The sequence below is a fragment of the Cavia porcellus genome, unplaced genomic scaffold (genome assembly GCF_034190915.1).
Source record: "Cavia porcellus strain 051 isolate PalLab524CR breed Dunkin Hartley unplaced genomic scaffold, mCavPor4.1 scaffold_38, whole genome shotgun sequence".
Classification (NCBI taxonomy): domain Eukaryota; kingdom Metazoa; phylum Chordata; class Mammalia; order Rodentia; family Caviidae; genus Cavia; species Cavia porcellus.
Window position 1 is genome coordinate 4,317,769 of NW_026947521.1, and position 23,782 is coordinate 4,341,550.

The 23,782-nt window shown below is 47.4% G+C and overlaps 1 protein-coding gene across 2 annotated transcripts in view; it reads right to left on the reverse strand.

The window, feature by feature from the left end:
• LOC100716515 (cholesterol side-chain cleavage enzyme, mitochondrial) overlaps positions 1 to 23,782 on the reverse strand; it is a 42,546-nt gene continuing 18,764 nt past the window's right edge. Inside the window, exons 1-9 of one of the 2 annotated variants that reach the window (XM_013145631.3) lie at positions 11,114 to 11,447; positions 8,564 to 8,719; positions 7,266 to 7,465; positions 6,369 to 6,572; positions 5,903 to 6,063; positions 1,746 to 1,912; positions 1,391 to 1,469; positions 722 to 919; positions 1 to 363 (exon numbers count right to left, since the gene is read on the reverse strand). In XM_013145631.3, the coding sequence (XP_013001085.3) occupies positions 232 to 363; positions 722 to 919; positions 1,391 to 1,469; positions 1,746 to 1,912; positions 5,903 to 6,063; positions 6,369 to 6,572; positions 7,266 to 7,465; positions 8,564 to 8,719; positions 11,114 to 11,385 (1,569 nt within the window). In that variant the 5' untranslated portion in view covers positions 11,386 to 11,447 and the 3' untranslated portion in view covers positions 1 to 231. Of the gene's footprint in view, positions 364 to 721; positions 920 to 1,390; positions 1,470 to 1,745; positions 1,913 to 5,902; positions 6,064 to 6,368; positions 6,573 to 7,265; positions 7,466 to 8,563; positions 8,720 to 11,113; positions 11,448 to 23,782 lie in introns of those variants that run through there. The other variant, XM_063243599.1, reaches the window with a different exon arrangement.

Genomic DNA, 23,782 nt, shown 5'->3' on the forward strand with positions numbered 1-23,782 from the left:
CATAGTTCAGCCATTTATTGTCTTCCCACTCCAGGGCAGGAGATGGAGAAGAGTGGGCCAGAGGTGACAGAAAGACGGCTCTGAGCTGGCCCAGGTGGCCACTGAGCCAAACCACCTGCCCTGAAGGAGTGGGGACACAGCACCACAGGTGCAAGGCCCAGTGGCACCCACTCAGCCATCTACCCACACAATTTCAGCCTGGTTGGTAGAGGTCAGGGACACCACCTGTGATCACACCTGGGCCGTGTCCTCTTTGAAGGGCAGGAAAGTGAAGTAGATGGGCTGCTCAGGCACGAGGATGAGGTTGAACTTGGTGCCCACATCTTTGAACTGCTTCAACTGAATCCTGAAGTTCTCCAGCACCTGAAGAAGGGGATGAGTTTGGGAAGGGGTGGAGGGCTGTCTCCCCAGGCCAGGGTCACCCTCTTCCCATCCACCTCCTTGGGGAGCCCAAGGGCTGTAGCCTCAACTCCTCATTTAAATACACCATGGGTATCCTGTTCCCTGGGTTTAGGCCTTGACCTTAACTGGGCTACAACACCCTCCCCCACCGCTCCCCCTACCTCACCCCACCCTATATCATGATGGCCCTGGGGACGCTAGTGAGTGACACGTGGGTCAGCCCAGGAGAAAGTAACTGGGAACTAAGACAGAGACAGGTTGGTGACTTCACAAGGCACAGGGTACCTAGTGTACCCAAGTGTCCCCAAACCCCACTCACATAGATGAGGAAGATGGTCATTTCCAGCTCTGCAATCCGCCGGCCCAGACACTGCCGCACCCCCCAGCCGAAGCCCAGGTACCGGAAGTGGGTGAGGTTTTTGTCCTTGTCCAACCATCGGCTTGGGTTGAAAGTGATGGGGTTGGAGAAGTAGCTGGGTTCCCGGCCCATGGCATAGTTGGCCACCTGCACCAGTGTCTGGGGACAAGGTGGCCAGAGGCCTGAGCAGGACACCCAGCTTTCCCAGGCTCCTGTGCTCCCACTCCCAGCCCTGACCCTCAGCCAGCTGCCCAGGTACCCAGGTACCCAGATACAGACATGGACATTCTGCCCACTGTGTGACCTCAAATCAGGTCCTACCCTCCCCGGAAATGAGGGTGGCTGAAAACACAATACTGGATAACAAGTGGTCCTCCCACCCATCCTGAGCCCATGAGGGTCCAGGCAGATGGGGAGATCTACTTCCAAACTCTTGAGCATCAGCAACTTGGCAGTGCCACTACCCCTGCCCTTCTTCAAACTCCGACCACGGCCACTAAGAGCCCCTAGGGCCCAAAAGAAAGCAGGACAGAGCCCATGGCCACCATCTGTCACCACTTCAGCCTTCTTCATCTGCCCCCTGCTGCCCCTGTCTGATTGGCAGAACCCGAAACTCTAACCTGCTCCTACCTTGGCAGGAATCAAGTAATCACGGAGAACCAAGTCACACGAAATATATCTCTGCAAGGTTATGGAGATGGGGTGCAGCCTGGGGGAAGAGAACACTCGGAAATGCATGGCCCCAAGGCTGGGACACAGGCCAGACTCTCCATCCTGTCCTGTCCCCAGCAAGGCCCCAGCTGCAGCCCCTCCCCACCCCGGGAACTGAGGAGGCCAGGCTATTTCCTCCCTGGCTTCCCAGAGTCTCTGCAGACTCCTCTACACCCTGGATTGATATCCGACAGCCCTTCCTTGGACCCCTCCCTCAACCCCAACCAGGGTGAACAGGCAGGAGGCACTATGGGGTGGGGTGAGATGGGCTCACCTCAGAGTCTCCTTAATGCTAGCCTTGAGCAGAGGCACCAGCTGCAGCATCTTGGTCATGTCCCCCTGGGCCTGACGCCGGGCGGCCTGCACCTCAGCCCGAAGCATGCTCTGCACCTTGAGGTTGTGCGCCAACTCATACAAGTTCCACTGCAGGGTCATGGATGTCTGGCAGGGAGGAAAGGAGGAAGGAACACAGAGACAGGCAGGACCCTCACTTGAGATCCCCGGCCCATGCTGAATTCTCCCCTCCAAGAACTTATCCCTCCGCAACCTTCACCTCCATCTCTAAGACATCATGTGCAGAAGCATACATCCAAGAAAGGTGATCTCACTGTCCCTGTCCCTGTCCCCAGCCTTCCTGTCACCAGCACCCATCTGCCTTCCAGCTATAGAGCATCAGCACCTGGCAGCGCCTTCTTCCAAAGGACTCCCTATACCATCAGGAGCCAATCCTGCCTCTGGAAGTGTCACTTCTCCCACTGCTGCCCCTTCTCCTGAACTCTTTCAAACAAGCACCCACTCCCAGCCAGACTTAGAGTGGTGGTCACAGGTCCCAAAGCCAGACAGCAGATGGGATATCTGTCTGGACTGCAACTAGCATGTGGGATTTCCAGAGACAGACCAGCCAAGGTCAATATGACATCATGACACGGGGCTTGTGACCAGTGGCCCTCAAATCCCACACTCCCAGATTCTTCCATGGTGACAGGGAGGTTTCCCAGCTGGGAACATCCCCCTCCTGAGGTTGAAAAACAAATGTTCAGCACATTATCCTTCTTAGGAGGCTTGGATACCCTTCCATCCTCCCAGGAGAGGTGACAATGAAAGACAGCCGCACAACTTCCGTTCTCAGCTGTGAATTGTTGCCTGGCTCCCCAGTGCCTCCAGATGCCATACAAAGGTCTGAACCCCTCCCTGGTACCTGCCTGTGGCTCTGCTGGTCACCCCTCTATCAGCATCTACCTGGTCTCTGGTCACTCAGGGCTGCACACAGCTCCCAAGGCCCACACTTCCCCACACTAGCCCCGCTTCCTGCAATTTCCTCCGCACACAGGAAGCCATTGTGTACTTCTTCAAAACGCCAACTGCATGCAGGTGTTTATCTCAGTACCTCCCAAGTCTGCCACTGGGTAGGTGCTAGGAAGGGACTCATTTGATAAGGTAATTAAGTTACTAGCTGTGTGACTTTGGCCAAGCTATTTAACCTGTCTGTGACCCCTTATCTAAAAGAAAAGAGGATGTTCATGACTTATCTCACCTTGTCCTTGGCAAACAGTAAATGAGGCTGCACACGTGAAAAGCAGCTTAAGATGCTGCCGGCCAGGTAGTGCGTTAAATAAATGTTGCTTCCTAGTGAGGCCCCTTGGGTGCGGGGAGCACTTTTTGGGGAGCTCCTCTGCATAGTTGGCAATGAACTATACCCCTAATATTCACAGAGGCTCCAACAGCAACAGGGACTAACTCCTTCAAAGCAAAATACCTTGGCTAAATACCCCAAGGCATGCATGCAGCACAGCAGGACTGAACCCAGGGTCTTCATACTGAGCCCCATCCCCCAGCCCTTTTGGATTGTTTAATTCGGAGACCAGATCTCACTAAGTTGCTGAGGTTAACACCAGGCCCCTCCCTGGTCCTGACAGGTGGCTCCTACCCCCACCACCACCATGCCCAAGGCCTTCAAAACAGAAGATCAACTCCTTCCTGTCCTGCCTGAGCATGTAACCAGGGCCTGCTCTGTCATTGCAGCCCTGCTGTTCGCATCACAGCCATCTGCTATGCACTGACCTGCCTATCCCTCAGAACGTGACTGCATTTGAGACAAGAATCTTAAAGAGGTCACAGGTGTAAAAGAATCTCAGCTTTGCCAAAGCCATTACCTGGGCTGTCCTGCTGCAGCAGCCACAGGAGACTCTCATATATCTTCTCTAAGCTGTCTGGGGACACCTGAGGGTCCCAGTGCTCTCATCCTAGCTAGTAATCCGTAAATGCTTAATGATTAAATCACATTAGCATGGAAAGTTTAAAGAAGGAAACCAGGACCAAGGAGTTCCAGAAGTCAAGAGGGGAGGTTGCAGACTAGGTATGGTGGCATATGCCTATAATCCCCTCCTTTGGGAGGCTGAGTCAGGAGGATTGTCTTGAGTTTGAGGCCGTCAAACTATAGATAACTATAGATAACAAGACCCTGTCTCAGAAGAAAAAAACCCAATAGAGAAATGGAGGTCATATCCACATGTGCTAGGATCTCAGCACTTTTGGAGACTGAGGCAGGAGGATCATAAGTCTGAGCCCAACCTGGGTCACTTATTAAAACATTTACTAGGGATACAGCTCCATGGAATAAATGCTTGCCTGACAAGTGCAATTCAATTCCCAGTACCAAACACTAAATAAATAAATAAAGCCTTTACCACAAAAAAAAAAGTCAAATATGGCCCCTGTAATCCCAGAGCACTTGGGAGGCTGAGGCAAGAAAGTTGCTGCAAGTCTGAGGCCAGCCAGGACTACAAAAAAACTTCAAGTCCAGCCTGAACTGCATAGTGAAACCCTGACTCAGAAATACCCAAAAAAAAACCTTTAAAAAGGGGCTAGGTATATAGCTCAGTGCAAATGTCCTGAGTTCAGGGCTGGGGATATAGCTCAGCGGCAAAAACACCCTCCTGGCAAGCACAAGGTCATGAGTTCAATTCTCAGTACCAAGAAAAAGAAAAGGTCAAATTTCATCACTATTGCCACATGCAGAGAAGTCTCTGGATACTGTGTGGACAGCAGGAGGGAGGCCCTGCAGTGGAAGCCTCTGGACTTCAAGGTCCAAAGGAGAGGTGAGGAAATGACAAAAGGACCCCAAAGACAGACCCAAATGCTTCTGGGACCCTGTATGCCTGTCTCTATCTCCCTGGATCTGAGAAGCCATACTGTCCACCACCTCCCACATCTGGGCTCCACATGCAGGCCCACCTTAAAGACACCCCTGTAATCCCAGCATTCAGGAGGCTGGGGCAGGAGGATCACGGTGAGTTTGAGGTCAGCCTAGGATACATAGTTCAAGGCCAGCCTCAACTACATAGCAAGAGTCTGTCTCAAAGAACAACAAAAAATTTTTTCAAAAAAAAAAAAGACTCCATTTTATACAACAGAATATTACTCAGCTACAAAAAGGATGATTTTGAGGCTTTTATAGGTAAATGGACGCAACTTGAGGCTATCCTCATAAGTGAAATAAATCACACTCATATTTGTAAATATTACATTGTATGTCTATTGTAAAAATAATAAACTGAAAGAGTAACAGGATCTAAAATGTGTAATAGATATTGTCATAATGAAAGGGAAAGTGCTCTGAAGTGTATAACTGTATGTATGATCAAGTGTGCAAGATAGAAAACCATATTACTAAGTGTTTGTTGGTCATCAAACAATAGTTTGTACTGTTGTTTTTTGATTGTCCATTTTTTATGCTTTGATTGTGTAACTTGAACTACTTCTAAGATAATATGTAATTTATTGGGGCTGGGGATTTAGCTCAGTGTCATAAGTGCCTGCCTGGCAAGTGTGAGGTTGTGAGTTCAATCCTTGGTACCCACCCCAAATGTAATTTATTAGCTAGTGATTTTTTTTGGTATTTTGAATTTTTTTTTCTGTTTTGCTTTTTTTCTCAAAACAAAAACAAAAAAAGACTCCATGAGGAACCAGGACCTCACTGCCTAGCATAAAAGCCCTCAGGTTAGGACGTTCCAATTTAAGGATTTTTCAACTGTATGTGTACAGAAGCAATACACATGCAGGAGAGAGATGAATTCTGAGTGTTGCATTTTGCCCTTTCCCATGCTAGGTTACCATGAGCAGCATGGTAACCAGGAGGGTGCCACGCCAGACCTATGTAATATAAACAGTCTAGAATCTAATGATGTGAGCCATGGCCCCACATGGGTACCAGAGAAAGGGCACCCCAGTCACTTCCTTTGTGCCAGCACTAAAAAAGCTGGCTGACTGCTCTGTAATGTGGCCCTGTGAGTACCCTCTGACCTCACCCTCCTAGAATGATGTCCAGGCAGAGAAAGCAGAACCCACCTGGGCACGACCCCCTTCAATATCAGGGCTTCTGACAACACACGTGGGCGTAGGGAGGCCTGACATGTGCCCACCGCCACTCACCGTGTCCACACCACCTGCCAGCAGCTCGATGACATTGGCCTGAATGTTCTCATAGGGCAGTTTGTTGCTGGCTAGCAAGCTGCAGAGGATGCCGGGGTACTTGTTCTGAGAGTCCTGCTTCTGTCTCAGATTTTGGTAAAATTTCTTAATGTACATGTCGGCTGTGGGGGGAGACCAAGGATGTGAGCTTGAGGCCTTGCGGTGACTGTCTCAGGGACAGGGGGCACTCTATAGGCGCTTTATCTGTCCCAAGTCCTTTATGTGGTGTAATTCTTGACCCACAACCATGTGGTGCATGTAATAGCAGCCCTGTTTTCCAGAGAAACGAACAAGAGCAGACAGACAGCCACTTGCCCAAGGTCACATGGGTATAAGGAGCAAGGCGGACACTGACTCTGTACCTCCCAGCCACCCTTCTCCACCCGACCCTCCCCAGTCTCTGCCACCCAAGGGTCTTGCCCTTTACCTTTATCAAAAATCACATCCCACGCAGCCGCATGGTCCCTCCAGGTCTTAGTCCTGAAGAGCCGGAAGAGCCCTGGGGGCAGGTTGACCATGGGCACACTGGTGTGGAACATCTGGTAGATGGCATTGATGAACCGCTGGGCCTCGGCGTCCACCACTTCCTCTAGCATCCCCATCCGCTTCCCAAAAATGACATTGGTGATGGCTGCAGGGGTGGGGGCACTGACACTGAGCAGCCCCTTCCAACCCCTGTGCCCCAGGATTTCTGTACCCCTCGCCACCACACCGTGCTCTCCATAAGGCCATCTGCCTCTAAGGAAGAAACTGAGATGCAAAGAGTGAGGCCTATGAGACAGCAGAAAGCTGCTCTTCTGGCCACCACTCAGCACCCCCACAGGGCACACAGGAGACCATGAAATGGGGAGAGGGCTGGAGCTGCTGCCCTGCCCGCCCTGCCTTCAAGACAGACTGTATTTCCTATTACAGTCTGGCTACGCCTAAGAGGCCACAATAACCTCAAGGTTTTTTCGCCTACTAGGTGAGAAATTTGAATGCTGGTTTTATAGCAATCCCAGACCACCCCAAACCTCCTACAGTGACCACATCATATCCATCAAGCCATATGCAAGTGTTGCTCCCCCTACCCAAGCTGCCTGACCTTTTCATCTTGCTCAGATGACTCCTATACATCCTTTAACAGCCAGCTCCAATTAACCACCCAACCCTCCTCTGTCTCCTCAGACTTCTGAGGTCTGTTTCTCAGGGGAGGGAGACTTGCAGAATGAAGAGTTAAGCCAGCCTCTGACTTTTGAGGAATGATGGTAAAGGGGACCCATGCCTTGAGGATAACCCCCATGATGTGTGCAGATATGGGGGACGTCTGGTGCAAGACACTTACACTCAAAGGCAAAGCGGAACAGGTCATCACTGATGTCCCCGGAGAACTTCCCGGAGTTCTGCTGCTGGATGCGCCTGTGTAAGAGGCTGACAAAGTCCTGGGACACCGGCTCCAGCAAGGGCACAAAGTTGAGTATCGACTCCGGGGTCATCATCTCCTGGTTCAGGACCAAGCGGTCTGCCTTCCAGGCTTCCGACTTCCTGAGAACACACAGGCCCATGGTCACAGAACCTAGCCTGGCTAGTGCCAGAGGGTTGGAAGGGCTTAGCCCGAGCCCAAGCACCTGGCACCACTCCGTGCCTGCTCCCTGTGCTCTCCCCTGGGCTGAGGGGACAAGGAACAAAGAGTTCAAGGACACAGCTCTGGCTGCCCTCCTCTCCCACTGCAACAACCCTAAAACTCACCTGTCCATGCTGTGTCCCAGCCCTTGTTCATCCTTATCACCAAGGGCCCCTCCGAGGTCACCTGTTCTCTCCTCCACAGACAAAATGGGCCACTCTTCCTCTGCACCCCTCAAAGTGCCCCAGGACTCACTGAGGCAGGGGGACTTTAGGGACTCATTCAGAACTGCTTAATCATGGCACACATTTTGTTGGTTTGTTGGTTGGTTTGTTTTTTAGCAATACTGAGGACTAAATTTGGGGCCTTCACACTGAGCTATAGGCCCGAGTTTTCATTTTTTATTTCATCACAAGATCTTTCTTGCTAAGTTGCTCATGCTGGCTTCAAACTTGCCATCCTCCTGCCTCAGCCTCCCAGAGTTGTAGGAATATAGGTGTGCACCATCACACCTGGGTTGTTCCCAAAGGGTAATTTTAAAATATACATATTTCTTTCCACCACCTGATCATCAGTGGTGAGCATTTCAGTTGCTCCCTGGCCGGGTTAACACTCGACAGTGTCTCTTTTTCTGTTTTCAATGACCCAATGGATCTCATTGGAAATGTATGACAATGACAATGTATCCATCCTATATCCCTGCATTGGCTTCCTCACAGCTCCTTTAGATCATGTGGCACTTGAGGTGGCAGGGCCCAGGGCCTATTTGTCACAGCACCCCTGACACATGACCACACATCAGGCTCTCCATCAGACAGGACTCACTGACTAAAGCAATAACTGGGAACCTTGAAGGATCTTGAGTTTTTCATGCAGATCTGTAGCCTGACATTTCCTGTCACCATCCTCACACTCCTCCATTCTGTGGCAGCATGAGAATGATAGGGACTCCACTGCCATCCTCCCTAGCTTTTTCCCTTCCCCATCGTGGCCCTCCAGCCTGGGGACACAGGACTCACTTGAGCAGGACGCCGAGGGGCCTCTGGTAGTGCTGGTGGTAAGCCACCCAGGGCGGGATGAGGAAGCGCTCCGGGTACGGCCCCTCACACTTAAAGAGCAGAGCTGCATCCTTAGGGTCCAGGATATAAACCGACTCCATGTTGCCGAGTTTCTCCCTGGGAGACAAGAGAAGGACTGGGGGTGGGTCTGAGAGGACTCTAAAGGCTGTCCTGAGGGACCTTTCTGGGTGTGGATGGAGGTGCTGACACAGACGGTACCTTTGCCAAGCCGCCTGGGAGTGACAGCCTCATGATGGTTGCTGCCTCCCACAGATCATCTGGTCTCCTGTCCCACGCTGCCCTGCCTATGTCACTACCCCCGGGAACCCTGGCCTCTCACCAGCCTACGGAAGCTGGGGAGGTTGGCCTACATGCATGTCACTCTACAGAGGGTGTCCAGCAGGGACACACTGGCTGGGCTGGCGAGTGTCCCAGATCAGTGTGTCCTTTCTAGGACTGTCACTAGGGGAGTGGTCACTCTCCCCAGGAGTTCCACAGAGCACTTCACCTCTAAACCAGCAATAAGACATCAGACTCCCAGTATTGATGCAGCAAGGGAGGGGCTCGAGGAACAGTTGGCAGAGTCCTGACTGCACGGGGTTGGCCATGTGAAGGCAGGGCATGCTGGCATCTCACAGTCCAGGGGAGAGGCCACAGGGAAGGCAGCCTGAGCCACCAGCCCCTAACTTTCAGCTTAGAACTGCAAGGCAGTGCACTTCTATGGAAACAAAGGAGAAAGAGAGAGGGAAAGAAAAGAGTGGGTGAGAAGGAAAGAAGAGAAGGAGAGGGGAAGGGAAGGGAAGAAAGGAAAAAAGAAAGAAAAAGACTGCCTCATTCTTGCATCTGCTTTTCCCTAAGAAACGTTAATTGATGTAATTTAAGAAACATTTTTTAAAAACGAACCCATACAGGTCCACGCTGCCCTCCCTTGCTCCCACCTCAGACAGCACTGCTTTTGCCACAGAATCACAAAGTCTGGCCCCCCTGCCCAAGGCTTGGCCTTGTTTATGCCCTCTGGAAAGTTCTGTGTTTCTCCAGCTCCCAAGGCTTCGAGGCCTTGGATTGCTATCTGTACCATTGCTCCACTGCTGGGAACCTGGCCCAAGGCAAAATGATCTGACCTCAGCAATAAGCCTGCGATAAGACAACCATCCCAGCATGAGTCTGAGATGCAGGAGAGCTCAGTTCTGTTTATGCACTGCCTTAAAAACCTCCGTTATCCATACTCTCAGCTGTTGTGGCACTCAAATATTACCCATATAACTATAAAGAATACAAACACTAGCCAGGGATGATGGTGCATGCCTGTAATCCCAGCACTGTGGGAGGCTGAAACAGGAAGGTCCCAAATCTGAATCCAGCCTGGGTAATCTAATCACTTAGCCAAACTCTTTCTCCAAATAAAATATAAAATGGCTGGGGTTATAGCTCCATTCCTCCTGTTTATTCAGGAGGTTGGTTTTTTTTTTTTTTTTTCTTTTTTTCTTTATCTCCGGCTATAAATTGTAGCCTCATCCTGGTACACAAACCTGGGAGCCTTGTGACTCAGGTTCCACCCCTGGCTTAGTCCTGGTTTACATTTGCTAACCCTGGCTAACCAGCCAACCTCAGCTATTCCCTGCCATAAAATGAGCATCCTAACACCAGTCTCAAGGCGAGGGTAAAAAGACTCAGGAGAAAGTGGATCAGAAAACAAACAGTTCATCCAATGACATGTCCTACTTGGTGTGGGAAACAGGGAAGGAGCCAAAGGACAGGGAGCAGGCTAACTAAGGACAAAGGACCAGAAACCCTGAAGGAATCATCTCTCCTAACCCAGCTGTGGGGGTTGGGGCTCCCTTGCCCCCAGGCAACTGTAAAAGAGAAAAAAGAGCCTGGACATCAAAGGGAAGGGAAGGGGAGAGAGTACAGGACAGGACCCACTGCACATGCGCGCGCGCACGCACAAGCACACGCACAGGCACACGCTACCTTCCCCACCACCACCTTGCTGCTAAAATTCTTTGAGTGGCTTAACGGCCCTGGAACTTACTGGCCCCCCTTCTCCCAGGCCACTCCACCCTCAGCCACCATAGCCAGCACTGCCCTGCCCTGGATATTGCTGTCAGGAGTGGCATCCAGGCTACCGACTCGGATGCTTCTAAGCTGGGCAGAGGGCATCATCTTATGGCTGGCAGAAACCAGGCAGATGCTTCCCAAAGCAAGGGGACAGCCCAGAGCTTTACAGGGTGGGGTGACAAAAGGGCTCTGATGGGTTTCAGGAAGCCTGAGCCTCAATCGGAGCCTCTGACTTGGGGACCAACAAACTTCCTTCATAGGTATCCATGAAGGGGGGCTTGTTCTTTCGCGCACACACACACACCCTAACCTACAGTTCCCCCAGGGAAGGCTGAGGTCTCTGGGCCAGGAGTAGAGAGAAGTCATCTTTGTTCACCAGCAGTGAAAAGATGAGAGGCAGGGAGCCCACATTGGGCCCACATCCAGCCTGCCTCCGCCCACCCCCAGGCTCACCTGTAAATGGGGCCGTACTTCTGGAAATTCTGGACGTGGTGATGGTGGATGTAGTGAGTGCCTTTCTCCCTCCAGAAATGGTACAGGTTTAGCCAACCATTGTCACCCGGGGAAGGGATCTCACGGAAGGGGCGAGGACTGTGGGCAGAGGTGCCAGCCATGCTTCTAGTGAGCACCTTGGGATGATTTGCTAGGCTCTGCCAGCTGGTGCCCAGGAAGTCTTGGCAGGCTTTGACCAGCACTGAATTCCAGGAAAGCCCCTTGGCCAGCATACTGGACCCACTACCACCAGTGTGTGCTCTGCAGAACAGACTCTGAGAGGGTATGACTGGCTCAACCCCTTGGCCATGCTTATAACAACAGGCTCAAGGCTGAGGGGAAGTGAGCCCTGGCCACTCCCTCTTGTGAGCTCACTGCCCCTCCCAGACACAGCCAGTGTCCAGCCTAGAATCTCTGCAGCCAGAGGCAAGGAAACCCACAGTCTCTGGCCCCAGGCCCAGTCCAAGCAGATCCAGAGACACTTTGCTGTCTTGACCTGTGCTAGGACCCCCCGTTGTCCCTGACAGAGGCATCCAGGCACTGGCAGACACATCCTTCAAGAAGGACAGTCTGGACTTGGGGGGTCAGCAGGGGCCCAAGAGAAAGTCAGAGCCACTCTGTCAACTTTCTGCGACATCTTCATTGTGGCCCTGCTATCGACATATGTGTGATGATAAACTGCTTTTGTATAGCTCCCTGATTTTTCAAGTTCTATTCTTTTTTCTGCTTGCCAAACCAAAAATATCCTATATTCTCTGAAAACATGATGATTGGCAAGTATTGCTATTATTATTACTATCTTTCTTATTGTCATTATTATTGTCACTGGATTTTTTTGAGATGAGGTCTCCCTTTGTAGCTCAGGCTGGCCTTAAAGTCACTATGCAGCCCTTGAACTGAAAGTCATCTTCCTGTCTCAGTTTCTCAAGTGCTGGGATGACAGGCGTGCACTGCTGTGACCCACAGTTTTTAAAATTGCAGTCCTATTTGTTCGTTGCGGCATACTGAGGAAAAGACAAACAGGAAAATAGAGATCTTATGAGCCTTTAGTGTTGGGTGAAAGAAGTCAGACACAAAAGAGCACATGCTATTGGATTCCACATTGCCTTCCTGGATTAGCGAATTAATGTATGGTGTCTGTAGTGGTTGTCTTATGGAGTAATCATTGAAAGAGGCACAAGAGAATTTTCTGGAATTCTAGGACTGTTCTTTCTTCAGAGTAGGTCAAAACTCACTGAACTACATATTTGTGATTTTTTTCTCTTTGGTGCTCCATTTTTTAAAAATTGTATCTTTGTCTATCAGATTATTTCCTAGGAAAAACTATAGGCCTTTTCCAAGAGAACACTGACTTCTCAAGGAGGAGATGGACCCAAAACAACCTGTGGTGCAGCTGTGTCTCCTGGGTACTCCCAGGAGAATGTCCTAGCTCGAGTACATGGGGTCTACTACCCCAGGCACAGAGGGGTAATGACCACCCCAGCATGGCACAGAGAATGTGGAGGTGGGCACTAGAAGCCAGCAGCCCTGGAAGGCACCGTGGGTCACTTCATCTGGCAGGGAAGGGGCAGCAGTTTGTTCAATGGGATCCAGCTGGGGTGACAGCCCTGCCAGCCTGAGCAGCCCTCCTGCAGGTGACCCAGGCAACAGCTGTATTGCTCTCTCAGTTGATGGCACCAATAAATATGGATCTGGCTTTTATCAAAACCTCTGAGAATCCTGCACTGAGCTGTCTGGACATAAATTCCCGCCAGTTTTATAAAGATTCTTCACCCACTGATTCCACATCTCCTCTTAGAGCACAGTCAGAAACTGACTCTCCCAGCATCCTTTGCAACTGGAATGCAGGCAGGCGCCTTGGGCTCCATCAATCACAGAAGTACTCATAAAACTTCGGTTGGGAAAGTCTGAGAAGCCAGGCACCCTGTGGAATGCACTCTGACTCAAGGATGGTGGAGACCTCCAGCCTGGACCAGTTTCGGGGCCTGAGCGCTGTGGGGGTCATGGGTGGCCACCAGGGCAGCTCTGGCATGTCATTTAAGTTCCCAACACCATGGTATAGAAGCCTGATTACCTACTCTCCTGCATATAACCTCCCTTGATAAGCTCCTTTCCTGCTACATCTTAGCCACTGTGGCTTATGTTGTGACAACTAAGAATTCCAGATGATACAACAGTAAACAGTTTCTCTTGCTAAAATTTGGTCATGAATCCTGTTAGCACCTAAATTCAAAGACCTGAGTTGGATCATTTAAACCATCCTATTACTTTTAATTTAAGTCCTGTCAGTTTGGACTCATTAAGGGGACATTGTGGGGACCCAAGAGAAAGTTCAGGGGCATATTGACATTGAAAGTGTACACTGGCACTGACATTAGACAAAGGTTGTTTTGGCAATGGCTACCATAATACCTGTAGTTCTGTCACCCTGAGATAACTGTTAAAAACATTTCTCTGTATTTTTCCCATCCCTTTTCTAATTCATGTTTCATTTTATTTTTTTCCAGGTGATTGAACTTTTATTTATCAAACTTCTATTTCAGTGTAGAGTTGCATCAAAATAATCTGCATTAGGTGGCTTAAAAATTCAAGTAGTACTGCTCCTCAAGAAGTCCTCCTCCTCTTCTTCCTCCTCCTCCTCCTGCCCTCCTCCCCCTCCCCATCCTCATCTTCCTCCTCCTCCTCCTCCTTGAATAAAATGGATTTTTTAGAAAATTCAGTTAGTGCTGACCATGGTGGTGTATACCTGTTACCCCAACTACTCAGGAAACTGAGGCAAGATGATCACAAGTTCCAAGCCAGCCTGGGAAATTTATTGAAGACCTATCTTAAAATTTAAAAAAAAAAAAAATTAAGGCTGGGATGTAGCTCAGTGGTAGAGGATTTGCTAAGCTTGTCAATGCCTAGCACTAGAAAAAAAATTTCAACTGGCATTTATATCAGTCTGGATTCATCCACAGAAGCAGAAGAGTAGAAAATACGTACTAAGAGATTGATTTCACCTTTAATACCAGCTTCTCAGAAACCGAGGCAAGAGGTTCAAAAGTCTGAGGTCAAGCTGGACAATTTAGTCAGACCCTGCCTCAAAGGAAATAATAAAAATTTAGCTCAGTGGCATAAATGCCTGCCTGGCAAGCACAAGGTTGTGATTTCCATCCCTGATACCAAAATAAATAAAATTAAATTAAAATTAAAAAGGCTGAGGATACAGCTCAGTACAAGGTCCTGTGTTCAAGCCCAGGACAAGAAATTGCTTGCATAACTAACTGCGGGCTGACTAAACAAATTCTGGGCAGCATTAGGAAGGTACTTTGGAAATCACAGGGACGGTTGAGGCTGCCCTCTGTCACTCAGACAGGTGACAGATTTTAATTGTATCTACTTAAGCCAAGCAGGGTGGCACATGCCTGTGATCCCAGCACTTGGGAGGCTGTGAATCCCTGCAAGTTCAAGGCCCATCTGGAGCGAGACCCTGTCTCCAAAAAAAATCACATCTGCCTGAATTAGAGTTTGAGTAAGTGAGACACTAAGCTAGCTATGTTGACCCAAACCATCTTCAGTACTGCTGACTGTACATAAACCATAAATGAAACTGACTAGTTGTACTACTAGACTTAGAAGAATGAGCACTTCCCTGCTCCATCCCTCCCTATTTCTGATGTCACTTCCCAGACAAGCAGAGAGGCCAAGGCAGTAGGATCTCTGAAAATTCAAAGCTAGCCTGGCCTACATAGCAAGACCCTATCTCAAAAAAATAAAAATCATATCTGTACCATCAGCCACATCAGTTTTCTTTTCAAATATGTTCCCTCTTGGAAGGCTCTTCCCTGCTGAAGGGATGGGGAGATGAGGCGCCAAAGGAGAGGGGAAGGAGCAGGGCAGGGAGCAGGCAGAAGGCAGGAGAGGGCCAGGAAGGGACCACATCCAGGGTGCAAGCAGGTGTGAGCAGTCCAGAGACTGTGTGACTGTGTCCTTGTGCCCCTTGCATTCAGGACACTGAGGAGCCTTGAGTGGGGCTGGCTCAGGACAGGACGATGAGTTCTGGTGGCTGACACAGTCTGCGGGCTTCCTGCCAGGCAGGGCCCTGCATGGCTCAGAATTGGACCCACCACAGTCAGCCTCTTCCCAGCAGACGGCCTGGAGTCACTGACTTCTCTGCAAGTAACAGTCGCCTCTGTCAGGTGGCCACTCAACAGTGTTCCTGCATCACCAAGGCATTGTCCTCAGGCTACACAGGCCTCTCACACCAAGAGTCCTTGCAGGTTGGCCAGGGAGGGCAGGGACCTGGATGACACCTGGGTCGGGAAAACAAGTCAAGTCAGGGTGGCTTTTATTTTCCTTTTGGGGGCAAAATGAAGAAACCTATGCAGACAGAAAGCAGCAGAGGGAAAAGGTGGCCAGAGAGGAGGCTGGACAGGAGGGAGTGGGTGAGGCCAAGCTGGCAAGGTGGGGAGGCAGGCGGAGGGGCGAGGACATGTGGGCACAGGGGACAGGCTTCAGAGGAAGCCCTCTGGGTAACATACTGCCTGCCTCAGGATGATGGGAGAGAGAAAAGTTGGAGTCCTGTCCCAGCCTCACTGGACTGCACTGGAGGCAGGACAAGGCCCCAGTGAACAGGACACAGCCTGACTCCCCATTTGTTCCCAGGTTCCCTGTGTTCCCATCCCACCTGGGGCCAGCACCCAGCAGAAGTAGACAGGCCTGGATTTGGAGATGTAGTGAAGACCCTGTACATGGTCAGTCCTGATTGGCAGCTTGATGAGACTAAGAGGTTCCTGGAGAAGTGGCTAGACTGGGAGAGAGAGTTTCCTCCTCGGTGGGCTAATCCATTGCTAGGTGAGGCTCATTGCAGAAAGTAGAGGTGTAAATTTGGGGACTGTATCTGGTCCCTGGCCCTTGCTTGCTGGCTCTTCCCTGGCCTCCTTGCTTCTCAGGTGTCATGAGGTGAATGGCTTTCCTCCACCATGTCTGCCTTGGAGCCAGCTGACCATAGATGGAATCCCCTGAAACCACAAACCAAAATAGCCTTGTCTTCCATTAAGCTGTGGACACCAGGTATTTTGTCTCAGCAACAGAAAACTGAGGCTCAAACAAACTGCTTACAAGATGTGTGACTCAAAATTATGGTGAATGTTTAAAATTTTAAAAATGTGTTACAGTAAAGGACACATTCCCATGCATGCCTCTGCAAACCCTGCTCCCTGCTTTGAATATACTTGGTATTCATTTTACTGTACATTTTACTGTAATAAGTTTTTTAAAAGTTAAGCAGTCATATTTTTTTCGATTACCTCTCATATATGGCCAGTCATGGTGCTAACTAGCAATCGAGCTGGGATTGGAGCTACTGAGAAGTGGCCCCAGGGACACTGAGTGGGGACAGTGTACTGCATAACTGGACACCCCTGACAACCATAATTCCAGATGGGACTTGCAGAAGTTCCTTGCCCCAGCACACAGGTGTCCACAGAACAGGGCCCAAGCAGATGGCCTTGGACAAGGCCAGAAGAGAGAGAAGTGGGTGGTGAGAGGCCCTCATCCCCCAGCCTCAGAAGGGATAGAATAAAGAAAGGAATGTAACCTTGGAATTCAGTTCCCCATCTTCCCTGGCCAGTGATCCTGACCTAGGCCATGATTCATCGAGGCTGCCCCAGAGGTCAACAGGGTCCACTGGGCTAAGGTCAGGATGCAGCTGGCTCACTCTGAGACTTCTGCAGATCTGGCCACCACCACAACCCCCCATGTCAGCTCCTCCCTGCCCTCAACCCCTCCCAGCAGGCCAGATCCCCAAATGCATCCAGCCAGCCCCTCACCCTCCCCACCCATCACCTTCCCAGACAGCCCTGGCCAGAGAGTTGTGCAATCATCACAACGCAAAAGCCCAGTCATAAGTGTGTGTGCAACAGAAAACACGCACATTCCCCACAGAGCATTGCCTGGCAGTGTCTATGCAATGCCTTGGATTCAAGGAATTAGACTGAAATTCTTATTTGCTGGTGACTAAAACTGCATTTAAAATACCTGTAAGAGGCAGTCAATCAAGGCATAGTCCTTCACACCTGTAATCCCAATAGCTGGGAGGTCAAGGCAGGAGGATCACAAGTTTTGAGTCCACTTGGGCAACTTATTGAGACTCTGTCTTAGATTTTAAAAAATGAAAACAGGTTGAGGATGTGGCTCAATGTGAAGGCCTTGGATTTAACTCCCTGGACTGGAGAGAGAGAGAATGAATTTGTTTCTTAAGGTGTTGGGAACTATACGCAAATGGTATAGGGACTCGGGATGATGAAGATGAAAATGTTCTAAAGTTGGTGGTGGCGATGATGGTGAACACATGAAAACTAATGAACCGTAAATGTGAGATGTGTGAATTGTATGATCTGCAAATTCTCAGTGGGTCTGTACATACACACACACATACACACAGCCATGTCCTCCTGACCTTGCCTCACATTTATGACTTAGGGATCCCAGATGACAGCACTAACCTTACACAGCTATTTGACCCAAAATTCCAATTATATCGAGCCACTTTGAACAAACCCAGAGTATGCTGCTTTCACAGAAAAATAATTATCTCTTCTCAAGAGTAGCTGTCATTGTCCCAGAGGATTTGGCTGCGTCTGTCTCTGCACGGGCTGACACAGGCAGTCTGCAGACAACCTGCTCTGTGTCACCAATGGCCTCCAGCCACAGTGATGTCAGCCAGGGACGGTGGCAGCTCGCCAGTAGCACCAAAGTAACAACTTCCACAAAGAAAGCAGCATGATCTCAACAATCATCCTGCCCTGCATTCGCTGACCCCTTTGACCACTTCATCCTTTCCTTGGAGGGAGCCAGGAACAATGACTGATGCGATGGACTCTGTGGTCCCCTGCCTGGCAGCTGCCGCAACTTCAGTCCAAGTCTCCACACCTTCCCCTGGACATTGGCCCAGGAGGGGCCCAGGCCGGGAGTCGCTGGCCACAGTCACATGGCTGGGGGGCGGGGCATGTGGCCAGGCCTCTTCTGCAACTCTTGGTGACCCCAACCCTAATCACCATGTCATTGACTGCAGATTTGATCCCCCTGGTGAGCTTTAGTCCAAGTTGTTTCTCACAGTGCTCAACAAGTACCAGGTTTCTAAGATCGAAACCAACCCCAGCCCAGTCCCATCACCAGGGCCCCAGCCTCAAAACCACAGCAACACACTGAGGCCTCCAGATGCCAGCAGGTCCTTCTCATCATGTCTTCTATGTTGCCACCTCCATCTCAGACAGTGATGCTAACTGAGCTGAGGCCAGCTTGGACTATAGCATGAGTTCAAGTTCAACCTGAATTACACACTGAGACCCTGTCTTAAAGAAGAATGAGGAGAAAGAGAAGAAGGGGAGGGGAAAGAAGAAGGAATAGAAGTGCATTTGTTCTCTCCAACACTGAGCAGTGCAGGGCTGGTGTGCTGGTCCCAGGAAACCCCAGGCTCCATCTCCCTGCCTCCCCATGCAAGCACTTAGTTTGCACCCCAGTCCACCTCATGGTTCAAGATGCTGCTGCCGACCGCTAACCATGTCACTGACCAGGAGGAAGAGGAAGAGGTGCAGATGGCAAAGAGCTCCTCCCTGTACAGCTGCTCCATTCAGCCAGCCCCCCTCCAAGTCCCACACACATCCAACCACATCACATTAGTTGGAGCTTAAAGGTGTGATGCAGGCCTCTAGCTGCAGGGAGACCAACAAAGGTTGCTTGGATTTTGGTGAAAATGTTCCCAGCCAGCCTCGGGGCCATGGTAAGTAAGAGCAAGTCAGGAAGGAATAAGGGGGAAAGCCTGGTTGAGATGGTGGCTCCAAACCCTGTTCTTCACCCCGCTTCTCCAGGGACAGAGATGTGTCTGGAACCGCAGAGACCCACAGCCTCAGGTACAGCGGCTGGCACAGGATAGATGGTCAGTGATTTTGTTCCTTTTTATTTTTAGTTTTTGTCTCTATAGACTTCTGGCTTGGTTAAGGCCACCCTATCTTTGACAAAGGTGCCAAACACATTCATTCAAATAAAGGTAGCCTCTTTAATAAATAGTGCTTGAAAAACTGACTATGCATATGGCGAAGATTAAAACCAGACCCATATCTTTCACCATGTACTAAGCTAAAATCAGAATGGATCAAAGATCTTAATATTAAAACAGAAACACTGTTTGTGTTTTAGGTAAAAGTCTTGAAGACATTGGTGTAGGCAAAGATTTTATGAACAAAACCCAGACTGCACAGAAACTGTCACAAAGAATCAACAACTGGGATCTTGCCCTACTGAAAAGCTTTTGCACAACAAGAGAAACCAACCAAATGAAGAGACAACTCACAATGTGGGAGAAAATGTTTGTCAACTGTTCCTCAGACAAAGGATTACTATCAATAACATATAAAGAACTCAAAGAAATCAGTCCTCCCAGATTTAAAGACCCAATCCAAAAATGGGCATGTGAGATGCATACACACTTCCCAGGTGAAGCAATACAAACAGCAAATAAATACATGAAAAAAATGTTTAACATCACTGGTCATTCAAAAGATGCAAATTAAAACAACACTGAGATTCCACCTCAACCCAGAAAGAATGCCTAATATCAAGAAATCAGCCAATAAGCAAATGCTGGAGGGGCTGTGGGGAAGAGGAACCCTTCTCCATTGTTGTTGGGAATGTAAACTAGTGCAACCACTGTGGAAATCAGTGTGAAGATTCCTCAAAAAAGTAGGATTGGGGGCTGGGGATTTAGCTCAGTGGCATAAGCACCTGCCTTGCAAGCAGGCAGTCATGAGTTCAATCCTTGGTACCGATAAAAAATGAAAAAGACAAAAAAAAAGTAGGATTGGAGGTCCCATTCAACTCTGCTCTTCCCCTTCTGGGTATCTTCTCAAAAGGATTAAGAACACCATACCACAGTGATATATGTGCACCCATGTTTATAGAAGCACAATTTGTAATAGCCAGATCTTGTAATAGCCTAAATGCTCATTGACTGAGGGATGGATAAAAAAGATATATTTTTATTCAACAGAGTACTACTCAGCCTTTAAAAAGGGTAAACTGGAGATTTTTATAGATAAATGGAACAACTTGAGAACACACTCATTAGTGAAATAAAGTACACATATGTGAACATCATATTGTCTCACTAGTATGAGAAGCTGAAAGTAACAACATATGCATATGTGAATATATATGTATATGTATACAAAAACATAGTTAAGATAGTTATAAAAAAAGTTCTGCTTAAGCTGGCTTAAGCAGACAATCATAGCTCAGTACTTGTGTTCACATGGATTAACACTGAGTTGATAAGAATAAAGTCATTTCTAAAATAAACATGTTAGGGCCAGGGATATAGCTCAGTGTTATAAGGCCTGCCTGGCAAGTACAGTGTCATGAGTTTGATTCCTGCTACAAAAGTAAATAAATAAAATCAGCATGTTTCCACACAGGCTATCAGCAAATCCAGATAATATTTTCCTCTTTAAAAAATGGATTTAAGGGGCTGGGGATTTAGCTCAGCGGCATAAGTGCCTGCCTTGCAAGCAGGCAGTCGTGAGTTCAATCCCCAGTACCGATAAAAAGGAAAAAGACAAAAAAAAAAAAAAAAATGGATTTAGAACACACCCTGAGATGATAGCAACTGGGTACAAAAACAACTTAATGCTTGTATTAATTGATTGACTTTGCAGGCCTGGGGCCAGTAATCTGAGCATCTGTTTAGAGGATAATGATTTAAAAAAATGGCTAAGAAGAATAAATAAGTATAAATAAAGTTAATGCTTATAAATGTTTATAACACCTAAATCATCAATTACTAAATGTAAATTTAAGTATTCTTGGATTTTTAAAAAACCTTTTTGGCTTCTTAAAATTTGTAAACATATTTTGTGTTTATGTTTCATAAATTATATATTATTTATGGTCTATGTGTTTCATAAATTATATATTAAGATTACTTTGTTGAAGAAACAAATTATGATGAATGTTATCATTATATCTAAAACATAGCCATAAATTTTTAAAACAAAAAAAATTGCTTTGTTGATTGAGTTAAATTTCTAGTATTAAAATATTTTTTTAAAAAAAATGTTTCCCTAAGGGGGAGCTCTTGGGCCTAAGGAATTACTGGACAAAACTCCCCTCTGTGACTGAAAAAGCAGCTGCCTGAATAAATTTGCTCAGTTTTCTCCACGGACAGAGAGTTTCTTTCAGGTTTTTTCCCCCAGAATCTTATTGAGCTCCACTCCAACAAACATGACTTTTAAAAATTATATTTATATCCCTTCTTGGCCTTTTGCCTAAGATCAAGTATAGTAAAAATTATATAGAGCCAAGTTGACTATAATTAAGAGACTAAGCCTTCTATGTCTAAAGCAAGAAGGTTTTCTAAAGATCTTAGAATACTCTTGGTTAAACTAGATTTTAAAACAAGAGTTTTATATTTTACTAAAATGATTTCTTAGGTTTTCCTTTTTGTTTGGCTTGGTTTTGCTGTTATTTTTGTCATTTTTTTTTGTTATTTTGTTTTGTTTTGTTTTGTTTCGTACCTGGAATGGAGCTCAGCACCTTGCATTTGCCAGATAGGTGCTGCACCTCTGAGCTGTATCCCCAGTCCTTCTACGTTTTCTATTGTTAAAGCTTGTGGTGACTTAAGAAACTGAGTTTTAAAAGTTAAAGATTATTTAAATATTGACTTATAAAGTGTTTTTAATAATCAGGTTATAATTGGTCAAATTACTATTTTCTTAGTTTACAATATCATATATATATATATATAGATATATATATGAGACTAAAATATAAATCCATCTAAAGATACAATATGTGGTAAAACTGGCTTTAAATTTAATTTCAATTCATGCAAAGTAACTAATAAGTCTTTTATAATGAAATACATTATATTTAGGCCTTAATTGTATCTGGCATCTTTCTAATTTGGTCCTGCCATGAAAATTTGATCTACTTCAAACATTACATTATTGTATAAATAAAATACACATATATATTAGATCACAAGTCTATCTGTGGTCAGTAACACTGTTTGCTACACGTGTAAAAGCTCTAAAATTTATATTTTTAAAAATAGGTTTACATGATGTAACTCTACTAACAAAATCTAAAGGATATCTTCAGAGATTTTGTCTTTTTTTTTTTTTTTGAGACTGAGTCTCCTTATGTGGTGCAACCTGTTCCTCAACTCACTTTATAGCCCACGCTGGTCTCAAATTTGCAGTGATCCTCCTGCCTCAGCCTCCCAAATGCTGGGATTATAGGTGTGCACCACACCCAGCCAATATTTTATATTTCAAGGTACTCAAAATTCAGATGAGATAGTAATTCTATGGCTCCCATTTCAATACCAATGTAACTGACCTCTGGGCTGTTCACCAACTAAGGCTTAGGGACCAAAGCTAAACAGATGACTGAGCTAATAAAACAAGCAGTATTTTGGCCCTGGCCCTCCAAAGTCAACAAGGACCCAGGACCTGAGGAGACTTCTCTAAAGGACCCTCCCAACTCCTGAGCAGGGAGACTGTCAAGACTCCAATGAACCAGTGTTCATTGTGCTCAAAGGAGGGTCATTAACAAGAGACTGCCCCCATGCTTCCAAAGGAAGCTGTGTGGTCAAGCAGACTGTGAGCCATACCAGCAGATTACACAACTGATAGAGGAAAAGCTAGAGAAGTGATGCTCTGCCCATGGCTCCAAAAATAATATCCAAGGAGCCTGAATTGACTTTGACATATATACATAAGGACAGTGTTATGGTTTGTGTCTAAGTGGCCTCCCAAGCCTCATGCAGTCATAGAGGCAGCTGAATCTAGCATTTGTGATTGGTTCCTTGTCTAGCACTGGGACTGGCAATGTGAGTGTTGCACCCACCCAAGGGCATAGCTGGCATACAGTATAAGGGAGGGAAGAAGGCATGTTTTCTCTCTTTTTGCCCTTTTGCTCTTGCTGCCATAGCCACCATGAAACAGGCTGCCCCTCAACCATGCCACCCTACCTAGGAGCCAGCTGAATATGGACTGAAATCTCCAAAACTGTAAGATAAATAAACTTCCCTTCCCTAATTTTGGGTGTCAAGTATTTTGTCTTGACAATGAGAAAAAAGAAACTAACACAGATAGAGATAGGGATAGATATAGAAAGAGCGATAGGGATAGGGATTAGGATAGGGATTGGAATAGAGATAGAGATAAAGGAAAGACAGGCAGAGATAGAGAGGAATTAATTTTGATTGACATGGGTTTCACTAAACTTAAACACCCAATAGGACAGTACAACCAAATTTTATAAAGACAATATAATCACATTAAATTAAAAGCTAGGCTAAATATAAACAGAGGGCTCCAGATATAGTACTGCTCCAGCACCTGCTGGTAGTCTCCACTGCACCTATAATTTATAGCCATAAGAAGTTTAGATTACTTATCTAAAATCAAAGTCAAACAACACATTTTTTTAAACCCTTATACCATTCTTCAGTGGGGGAACTAATGTTTTCCTTAACTGGGTCTAACAGTATTCCAAAAACATTAACAAAGATACATGCTGAGTTTGTGACAACTGGCCATTTTTAGGTGTCTCATCTACAGTGAGGTGATTGAATAAAACTTCAAA